The 11020-nt window shown below is 39.1% G+C and overlaps 1 protein-coding gene across 1 annotated transcript; it reads left to right on the plus strand.

Annotated features, from left to right (window-relative positions):
* Positions 1-1040: 1040 nt before the first annotated feature.
* On the plus strand, positions 1041-10343 carry slc38a7 (solute carrier family 38 member 7). Its single transcript, XM_037749297.1, has 12 exons — positions 1041-1186; positions 2486-2922; positions 3418-3471; positions 4443-4587; positions 5471-5615; positions 5734-5832; positions 5991-6048; positions 6146-6260; positions 6894-7041; positions 7537-7736; positions 7833-7884; positions 8907-10343. Exons 2-12 carry the CDS (start codon positions 2668-2670, stop codon positions 9007-9009), a joined length of 1374 nt encoding a protein of 457 aa, XP_037605225.1. The 5' UTR covers positions 1041-1186; positions 2486-2667; the 3' UTR covers positions 9010-10343.
* Positions 10344-11020: the final 677 nt, after the last annotated feature.

Here is an 11020-nt window from a genome sequence, read left to right on the forward strand (position 1 = left end):
CAAATTCTGAATACGGGCTGTTGTGTTTTTCTCTGTAAATTGAGCATTTCGATACTTTCACAGTATTTATATAGCATTTAAACCTGCTTAATAATAAAAAAAAAAGACATGGAAATTTCACTTTTTACAATATTTACTTTTAACTAACTGTATTAAATGCTAAATCCTCACATGAGACTTCATATCCATATATTTTCAAATGTTCATACATAAAATAAATAAGGGTTTCAGGTTCAGGTTCAGGTGATTTTATTTGTACCCGTAGGTAGATTTGTTTTGCAGCAAAAATAGAGGTTGGCATCCGTATTGACAATAAGGTAGAGCACAGACAAGAGACAGACATACCAAAAACATGACATAGAGTACTCAAAGGCTTACTGGGATCAGGACCCAGCAAAAAGAAGGCCACAAGAACAATATAAAAAAAACACTGAAATATTAGGACAAAAAACGACATAATGAAATGAGAAAAGGGATAAACTTTCCATAAATATGTGCAAAAGCTGCTAGGACTTATTTAAATGAAAAATTGCAGCTGGAATAAAGCTGTGTGAGTTTTACCTAGAATATATAATTTATTTTATTTCTATGGATTGGCCCCTACAAAGCTAAGGAGTTGTGTAAACAGAGAACTGGGACACGTCTAGAATGCTTACATTTAAAACTATGAAATAGTCTTTATATTGTATATTTGTGACATCACAAAATTACAGAAATCCTGACGGCTTGTTTCAAATGCACAAATGCAAATTCTGAATACGGGCTGTGTGTTTTTCTCTGTAAATTGAGCATTTAGATACTTTCACAGTATTTATATAGCACTTAAACCTGCTTTATAATAAAAAAGACATGGAAATCTCACTTTTTACAATATTTACTCTTAACTATTGGTATTAAATGCTAAAACCTCACATGAGACTTCATATCCATATATTTTCAAATGTTCATACATCAAATAAATAAGGGTTTTGCCTAGAATATATAATTTACTTTATTTCTATTGATTGGCCCCTACGACATGAAGGAGTTGTCTAAACAGAGAACTACAATACCCACAATTCCACACAACATGAAGAAGGCAGTCACGTGACGTCATGTCACATGCTCCTCTGCATTCTACCTCCAGGCTGCAACAACACAGACAGCTCAGTCACACTAACCTGGAGGAGGCTGAGCAACACTGAAGGTACTGTCACTCATTATCAGCATTTTACCACAGCCAATAGTTATATATGTATAGTAGGGAATATAAATGATGTAGAGATATTTAAATGTGTGAAACTGTTTAGTGAAAATGTGCTTATTTGTATTTAGTATTCAGCTAGCTAGTGTGTGCAACGTTTGCTAGCTAGCTATTGTAGGTTAGGACACAGTAACAAAGGGCTTGACTGCGTTGACACATGTTATTGTTACGTTAATGAAAAGAAAAGCAATAATCTAATCACGTTAAAAGACGAGGTGTTTAACCTGTATCTCCTGTAGGCAGCTGAAGCTTTACATTGAGGTCAGCTGAGCATCATCAGCTTAGTTTGACTTCTCTCCTGTAGTTTCTGTAAGCTCATCAGTGATTTAATGAGAGAGATCCACCCTGCACGCTTTCAGTATCGGGATATGGATATGTCACTAAATACAGAGGCATAAGATAAGTGTCAGGGTCTTCAAAACAAAAAAACCATCTAATTAACTTAACCTAGTTTGGCTTGTATGAAAGGCTCTTCCACTTTGTATTGTATTATAGGACTCTAACTAACATGCATATCAGTATTAATGGCAGCCAGCATTAGTGGGACATAGTTCAGCTGCTTGACTTGAGGCTGTATGTCCCTTGTGTGCAGTGATTGAGTTAAAGTGAAGAGTCTAATTCAAAAGCTACCATGGTCTTGCTTGGGTGGAGCTATGTAGTCCTCCCACAGTTAAATTGGTAATATGCCTTATTAGGTCACCCCCCCATGCCCCTCCCGAGTGAGTACTTCCCTCTGTATTTTTTAGTAGAAGATAAGATAGAAACCATTTAGGAAACGGCTCATCAAAACTTTACACTCCTGGTTAAAGACTTCCACAGGGAAACTTTGATGTACTCACCATATAAAGACCATGTGGGCCAATAGTATGCAGGTTTCATGTCAACCAAAAACTCTACTGTTGAGCAATGAAGAAGTGGACTCTAACATGAAAGATGTAAAAAAAAAAAAAAAGTTAACCTAACTTGACTTTCCACATATGTATTGAGGTTAATTAAGAATTACAGTTTATTCACCAATGAGAAAAAATGAATTTGCTTGGAACTAATGTTTCTTCCAAGAATAGCCTACAGAGAATAAGTGCTGTAAATCAGTCCTGTGCTTGATTTGTTCACAATAATTCAAACACTATCAACACAATGACTACTTCACATTAATGTACTTGTTGATATGATATCAGCACTGTGTTTTTTTTTTATTTACCAATGCGATTATCTCTAAATGCAAACAATGTTTCATTACAGATAACTGAATGGTTCCACCATCATACTGGTACTGGTGATAACTTTGACAAATATCAGCTACCTCCTGACTCTTGTGGTACTTAAGATACGGGACATTTCTAAAAAGCAGTTCCTCCACTTGGATCCAAAGAGTTGGAGACTAATTTTAAGGCTTGGCAGGCCGAGCTACCGCCTGTTGAGTCATGGCGATTAACACAGATGTTGAGGACTGGGGCGCCATTGGGAGTAATGACTCTGGAGAAAGAGCGTGGCTCTTGCAGAGCCCCAGCGTGGATTCTGTCCGGCATCTTGAGGCGGACAGGAGGGAGAGCGGGGGCGTATCGTCTTGGGCAGCGGTTTTCATCGTAGTAAACGCAGCACTGGGAGCTGGTTTACTCAATTTCCCCGCAGCCTTCAACATGGCAGGAGGAGTGACTGCAGGAGTTACGCTTCAAATGGTGAGCAGATCCCAGTGAGGCACATAACACTGATACATGAACCCCTTCTACAAACCCTTTCCCCACTGCATGAGGCACATACTCTGACTGTAAATATTTGGTGTAATGTGATAAATTCTATTCATTGCTTAGTGTGTAAAATGTCAAATGCAATGACAAATGATAATCAGACATTACTAGAGGCCAAAGGGATGTCTTAAGATTGCTCACTATTGCCACAAACATATACCCTCATAAAATGTAACGGAGAAGCATTAAGAAAGGTGAAAGGAAAAACATGGTGATTTACTTCATTTTTGACTAACATTATTGTTTGATTGTCTAAATCATAATCTAAGACTGAACTTCAACACAGTACTTTACTCACTATTTTGCACTGAATGTTCAAGCTGATAACTGCTGACAGTATTTTCTGTTCTTGTGACCAACACAAAACTGCCTATTGACAATATTATCGGGAACTATAACGTGTTGCTTCCTGTTTCTTTTTTACAGTTAATGCTGATCTTCATAATCAGTGGTCTTGTGGTCCTGGCCTATTGCTCCCAGGTATGTGTCACTGAATCAGGACCGTCAGATTCTGACCTCCTGAAAGTCTTTATTTCTATCTCTTACCGCTCCACTTTGTCTCTCTTTTATTATATCCAACATGTTCTGCAGCCTTTACAATTTGAATGCTTCTTTTTCACATGAGTATTTTCCCTTCAGTAGCCAGTTGTGTAATAACTTTGTTCTGCGGTTGTATTCCTGAAGTGTATTACACACCAGCTCAGTCATTCACTTCCTGATGACTCAGACTTGTGCATTCATGTTAACACACAATGGAGAAAGAGTCCAGCCAGGTTTGAGTCGGTTTAATACATTTAGCCATTCTGAATGTTGCTTTAAAATACAAAAATCAGCCACCTTCAGCTGCAGGATGAACTTTATCTTAAAGCACGTGGTGCCATGAGAATCGCTGACTTCATTAGTGTGATTTTGGAATTTTTAACCTGCTAGATATATCAAATGAAAGGAAACTGCTATAGGACAAATACACAAGTTAATATCATCCTTTTTTTTAAAGTTGTCAACTTATCTGATACCTTATTTGGACTCTGTGTTAGAACTGCATTAAAAGAAGAGCTTGCCAAATTTTAAACCACATGAGCTATATCAGGAGAAGATTAGTTTTTGTTTTTTACTCTTGTCAGCAAAGAAAGACAGAATGAAGTTACTGTGGCACATGATTGACACAATGTCAGAATTTAGCATTATGCTGGTGGTGTTTTAATGTGGCTGGGGACTGTTTCCTGACTCAGCATTTTAAAACAGCCACAGGTTGCTTAAAACACTGTTGGCTCAGCAGGTACAACCCTTCAAGGCCTCAAGTTTCCCATAATTCAAATGGTGTGTTAATGCACCATCATCTCAAAATAGTCTTAGAAACCCGACAGTGACTAAATGGCTAAAAGACTCATTCTAATACATTTGCTGCTGAATCCACATCCACTTTTTAATGATCTGTCTGGTTTCTTCAGGTCAGCAACGAAAGCACCTATCAGGAGGTCGTCCGAGCCACTTGTGGGAAAGTCACGGGAATCGCATGTGAAGTGGCCATTGCCGTCTACACCTTTGGGACTTGTATTGCCTTCTTTATTGTCATCGGAGACCAGCTGGATCGCTGTAAGTATATTCACGCTATATTTCCACCAAGCTGCCTTGTCTCATTTTATAAGATTGGTTAGACATTCTTTCATCTTAGTTTATGTTTTCCTCAACCTCTGAGTCAGAGGTTTTCAAAGTGTGAGGCGTTTACATTAGTTATTACATCAGTTATCAAAAGAAGATCCGATAGAATAGCCTAATGTGTGTGATTTGGTTAAAAAGATGAGGGGAATTTTACTGTTTTTTCCACTTTCTCAGAGTCAGAAACGAATAAATGCCTTAGAGCCAACCTTTTTATGTATTTGGTGTAGTGAAGTTATATGAAACAGCAATATTAGACTATCTTGGCTCATTGTTGACCGTATATGGGATCAAATAACATAATTATGATCCCATAAGCATCCAGGAATTGAGCGAAACTAAACAAGTAAACTTAAGTGGGGAGCTTTGTCTGTGGGCCTCCCCTCCGTCTCAGACTTTGAAAACCACTGATCTAAGGTAAAATGGCATTTCTCAAGAGTATAGCTTTGTGTACTTGTCATTACACATTGTTCTGTCCCCGACTTTTCCATGGACTTTGTCCTACATTTGGCTTTGACCTGTGTGTGTTTGAACAAAGGAAGATGTCTAGCAGTAGTAGTGCGTAACTGTGCCATCATTGATGAGGGCAAAGAGCATCAAGGATGACACCACTCAGCTTTTTTCTCTCACTAAATGTGACCCTCATGTGACCCACTCTTACATTTCCTCGCTCAGAGATGCTGACTGTGTAGAAATCCTACTCCTGCCTGTTTCTGGAAATAGACCCTGACCTTCCACCTCTTTTGTTCTTTTGAAGTTAATTAATGAATGGAGTGGTTGTCCTTATCAAAGTGTTTTAATTCCTGTTTTGTTGTTGCAGTGGTGGCTGCAGTCGCTCATGAGACAGATGGTACAGTCAGTGACTACTGGTACACTGATCGCAAATTTACCATCTCCGTTACTGCAGTCCTGGTTGTTCTTCCTCTCTCCATCCCCAAAGAAATTGGCTTTCAGAAATATGCCAGGTACAGAACTTTGTCACTCACTCATCTTATTTTCTCTCAAAGAATTCAACTTGGTTAATGTTTTCTTAGCTTTTACCATGCGTGATGATCATGTATGGGTTGCTGGTCTTCATTGTAGTGCGCTGAGTGTGATGGGAACCTGGTATGTGACCATCGTGGTCATTATAAAGTACATCTGGCCGGATAAAAACATGACTCCAGGCCACATTCCCGCCAGGTGAGCTCCGCACACACTTCATTACGCTGCCCATACTTTATGCAGCTAACAGCTTTTTCAAAACTGTTTGCACTGTCCACCTAGTCATTCAAGCAGAAACATCTGCATCCTCGTCGTCATGCTTTGCTTGAGTTGCTAAATCGTTGTGTTTGTTACAGTTCTGCTTCCTGGACTGCAGTTTTCAATGCAATGCCCACCATATGCTTTGGCTTCCAGGTATCTCTTAATTTGATTTCATTTGAGATCATAAAACTATATGTCTTAATTTGAATTTGATATTGATGAATTATTTTATATTGATCTCTCTCTACAGTGCCATGTCAGCTGTGTGCCGGTGTTCAACAGCATGCGCAGAAGAGAGATCAAACCTTGGGGAATTGTAGTCACTTTCAGCATGATAATCTGCCTCTTCGTTTACACAGGAACAGGTATTGTCAATGTGTTCCCTTTTTATTCAATAATGTACCTAATAACCTGTTGATGTTATTTTGATAACATTATACAGTCATGGTAAGCCATCACAGGGGTGTTGAACTCCTTTAGTTCATTGGCCACATAATGCTCAATTTGATCTCCCAGTGGAACCATTGCATAACCTATTCATAACAACCTCCAAATTGGGCCCTTTCTTCCCGTGTAAAAAAGTATAAGCACATTCTGAAAATGGCATCAGCGATCCATTTAAAAAAACAGATGATGAGCAGCCTGAGATGTCTTGCAGATCTCTTGGCCACGACTAAAAACAGACGGCGGTTTCCTCAAACCTTCCAACAATTAATTTATCTTCTCTGTTCTCAGTTGTCCTCGCAAGTTCTTGTATTTTTCGCCATGATGAGTCTGATAGTTGCGTTAAAACAAATCAAGCACACTGGCTTCCCATTTACCCCTGGGAAGAAATAGGAACTGGTTTATCTTTCTCGGAAAACCAGATACTCATTTAACTTGTTTTTATTGTGCTTAAACGTCAGTTCAAGTTGTGCTGAATCAAGAGTCGCTGTTACAAGTCAGATGGCTTCTTGTGACTGGCCGTCAATACCGATATGCTTGTTGTGTTTGATCAGGTGTCTGTGGCTTCCTGACGTTTGGCTCCGATGTCAGTCAGGATGTGTTGATGTCGTACCCTTCTGATGATATTGCTGTGGCCATCGCCAGAGCTTTTATTGTCATCTGTGTCATCACCTCCTACCCCATTTTACACTTCTGTGGCAGGTAAGATACTGTGAAAATATGCATGTTTTATTTCCACACTTCTGTTCTCTCTGGCCCGGTTCAGACCTGGCATTAACATGCGTCTTGGGTGAGCCGATCACAAGTGGACAGCTTTAAGTACGTCTGTTCACACCTGGCATTAGAATGCGTCTCCACATGCGTCTTGAGTGACCACTTGTGGTCATATCTGATGTCTCTTCACACCTGTACTTAGAGCTGTCCACTTGTGATTGCATCACCCAAGACGCATGTTAATGCCAAGTCTGAACAGAGCCTCTGTTCAGCATACTCTGTCTCAATCAATATTGTTATGATGTTAAAAAAGATTTTTAGATTGCACAAGCCTAAAAAAAAACTGTTAGGGTATGACTATTTCTACCTTTAGTGCAGAGATATGTAGCTATGTCTGTGTGAGAAAGACAACTTTCCTCATTTATGATTCAGTTATTGCAGCATTTCCTCACCGCGCTGTGGTGTCATCATGTGTCCTTCTAGGGCCGTTATAGAAGGACTTTGGCTGCGTTTCCAAGGCGAGCAGGTGGAGGTGTGTGTGCGTCGTGAGCAGAGGAGGAGGATCCTGCAGACGCTGGTGTGGTTTGTCGTCACCCTCGTCCTCGCCCTCTTCATCCCAGATATTGGCCGGGTGATCTCGCTGATCGGAGGATTGGCGGCCTGCTTTATCTTTGTCTTCCCAGGTAAACACTTCTCCCATCGTTTGCAAGGTTTCGGATTTCTGTGCGATTTTTAATGTCACACTGAAATGTCTGTCCAATGTCTCTTTAACTCAACAGGATTGTGTTTGATGCAAGCGAAGCTGTCGGAGACAGACAGCCGGACACCAAGGTGAGACGCTGCTTATTCTTAGATGTTTTTCAGTCTCTTTGGAGCTAAATTGATTAAATCTTTGTGTGCAGCACAGCAACAAAGTCCTGGGATCTAACAGTGGGGCAGCTAAGCTGAAATATTCATAACAATTGTGCATTTTGCAATAAAAGCAACACAGTTGGCACAGGTGTAGGTTTATATGTTATGAAAAGATATAGATATCAGGGTGCTGCAAATTTGGCACCTGAGGGCATTCAGCAGACACGGAGTAACATAGCATTCATTTGGAGTTGTGTTTGGAGTCAGTCATTCACTCTGCTTTTAGCTTTTAGTTTTTGTCACCACCAACTCCTGAGAAAAATATCTGCAAAAATATATTTGCTGTGGTCACCAGCCTCTTGGTACTTCTCTTTGTTATTTATGGGGCTGAGGACTATGATCACATGGTATGGACTGAGCACAAACAGAACATACAATAATAACAAAGCGATGGCACATGGCATGGCTAAAGTCCAACACGTTACTTAAACAAAGGAAAGACATTTGGTTTTTGGTTTTCAACCAACCGATACTTTTCCAATTTAATCTCTTGTTTAAATTCTACGGAAATATCACATGATGTCATACGTCTGAGCTCTCTGAGCTGCATGAACTGAGCTTTCAGCCTCTCTGTCTGCTGTTTGCTGCTGAGTAGGTAATGTGCAGCGACCAAAATAATGAGCTTAAAGAGACCAGAGCTGCAACCATTAGTCAATTAAAGTCATTTCTTAAGCAAAACTGCTTACTATTTTCTGGCTCCACTTTTGTATAAATGTTAACTGATGATAGTTGGGTTTTGATTAATTGGTGAAATAATCAGCAGATTAATTGATAATGAAAAAGTTAGTTGCCACCCAAAAAGAAACTTAAACACATAAATCTGCAGAGGTTTTATTCTGTGATTTTTGGCATTTGACATTTGATTCAGTGTCGATATAAAAACTGTTTAATTCAGATTTAAGGATAAGGACTTTTCTTTAACGTAGATTTCTCTGTTACAGCTGGCATGGATATGTGTCCTTCGGTGCTGTCATGGTTACGATTGGAGCTTTCATCTTTGGCGTCACTACAACCAACTCCATCTATCAAGATGTCATCAGCTAAAAGGAACCTTTTTTTATGGGAGCTGGTGGTGTTATAAACAGAGGGGGGGAGGGGGAGGGGAGAGGGGTATAGTCATGTGCTGCTATTCTGAACTATACTGGAAAAGCTGGAGAAGCATCTCATGACACTCATTTAAAAAGATCCTCTACGGCATGTCACACATCCCTGCTCCATACTGAGTTACAGCTCCACAGCTCTGCACTCAGTCAGGTAGTACTCAGAGACACAACGCCAAATGACTTCAGACACTTTGCCTTTTATTTTATGTACAGGTTTAAATTGCATGTTTTATGTTTTTCTGAAGGTTTTAACTTGCAGTGGAAACCGTTTCTGACGGTTCAGGGTCACAGTGGGGCTTCTCCCGTCTCTGGACCCTGTACGAGCAACACATTCCTGTCCTGTTTACAAGAGCTGAAAGACTTTGTATGGAAAGGTCTTACAATCAAATTGATTTTAATAATGAAATTGTACCAATTTGTGTATTCTAACTTGCATGGCAATGTAAATGTCTCTTATTGAAAATGAATGTGGTTCCCAGGTCTAATCCAGGTCAGATGTTCTGTTGTCGCTGCTGATAGTTTATCCACAAGTTAAGAATTTTGTCTCTTCTCCAATGGAAAATTTAATTTGAGTGATATGTTTAATGAGTGATGAGATAACTGCAGGGCGGGACAGTTCAAGTCTTGTTGATTTGTTAATTTCCAGTTAGTATCTCTTAATGAGTTAAAAAGAAATTAGGTTTTCAACTATTAACACCTTTAAATAAATTTAGGAAGGTGTTTGAGATATTTATTTTTTTAGATTTATTGGTTTCTTATATATTTTATAAAGTTAGAAATACTATGATGATGATTTTATAATTGGCTTTGAGGTGAAATCATATTTGGTGTTTGTGAAAGTACAAAGTTACATTCATGTGAGGCCTTTAAAAAGACTGGTTACTTCAATGTGCAGAACAGTTAACTGCCCGACAGGCTGAAACTACAAACACAGAGTGGGTTTAAAAATGATACTGTCTTTATGAATGTATGCCAAAAATGGATGTAATCTGCACAGAATTCAGTTTGTACATAATTTACAGGAAACAGTTGGACTTGGTGCTCAGGCTGGAGACAGCTTGTCTGTCAGTGGGGAGAGGAAACTAGGTTTTATTTACTTGAACACCACTGCAGACTTCAAGCTCAAGAAGGAGAAGTTAGAAATAGGCTAATTTATTTGCTTGTTTTTCTTATTATTATTTTTACCTAAAACCAAAGTGTGAGTCGCCTTTTGTTTTTTATGCCCCGATATTCAAGACCCTATTTAACACTAATTAAAGATGCTCATAACAAGTACTCAGTTGTATTAAATAATCATGAAATTCGTTTTTCAACTAAGCTGCAAATGCATCCAACATATACATTTAAAATCAGGAAAATGTTTAAAGGTTCACAGTGACATGTTGATCAAGACTTAACTGAGTGGATTTAATTCCTGGTTTTAAATTTATTTAAAAGGAACAGTGTGTAACATTTAGGGGGCTCTATTGGCAGAAATGGAATATATTAATATATAAGTATGTTTTCATTAGTGTATAATCACCTGAAAATAAGAGTTGTGTTTTTGTTACCGTAAAATGTGCCGTTAATATCTACATAGGGAGCGGGTCTTCTTCATGATGTCAGCCATGTTGCTCTGCCATGTTTCTACAGTAGCCAAGAACGGACAAACCAAACGCTTAACTTTTCCTACTTGGGCCGGGGTCGATAACTTCACTCTCTCCCGTCGCCGCCGCTCCCTCTCTCTTGCTTCACCACTCACAACCTCATCGCTAGATACTGCCAGATCCTACACACTGTTCCTTTAATTAGACTGCATCTCAGCTAATAATCTTGGGTATGTTAAGCATGTTGTGATAATTCAAGAGAGATTCTTTTGTTTTTACGCTTTTATGAAATGCAGCAATATAAGTTGTTTTATTTGTGAGCACAAGGGCCAGTTAAGGTTAAAGGGATTTAAGCAATTACATTGT

Source organism: Sebastes umbrosus, chromosome 2 (assembly GCF_015220745.1).
Source record: "Sebastes umbrosus isolate fSebUmb1 chromosome 2, fSebUmb1.pri, whole genome shotgun sequence".
Classification (NCBI taxonomy): domain Eukaryota; kingdom Metazoa; phylum Chordata; class Actinopteri; order Perciformes; family Sebastidae; genus Sebastes; species Sebastes umbrosus.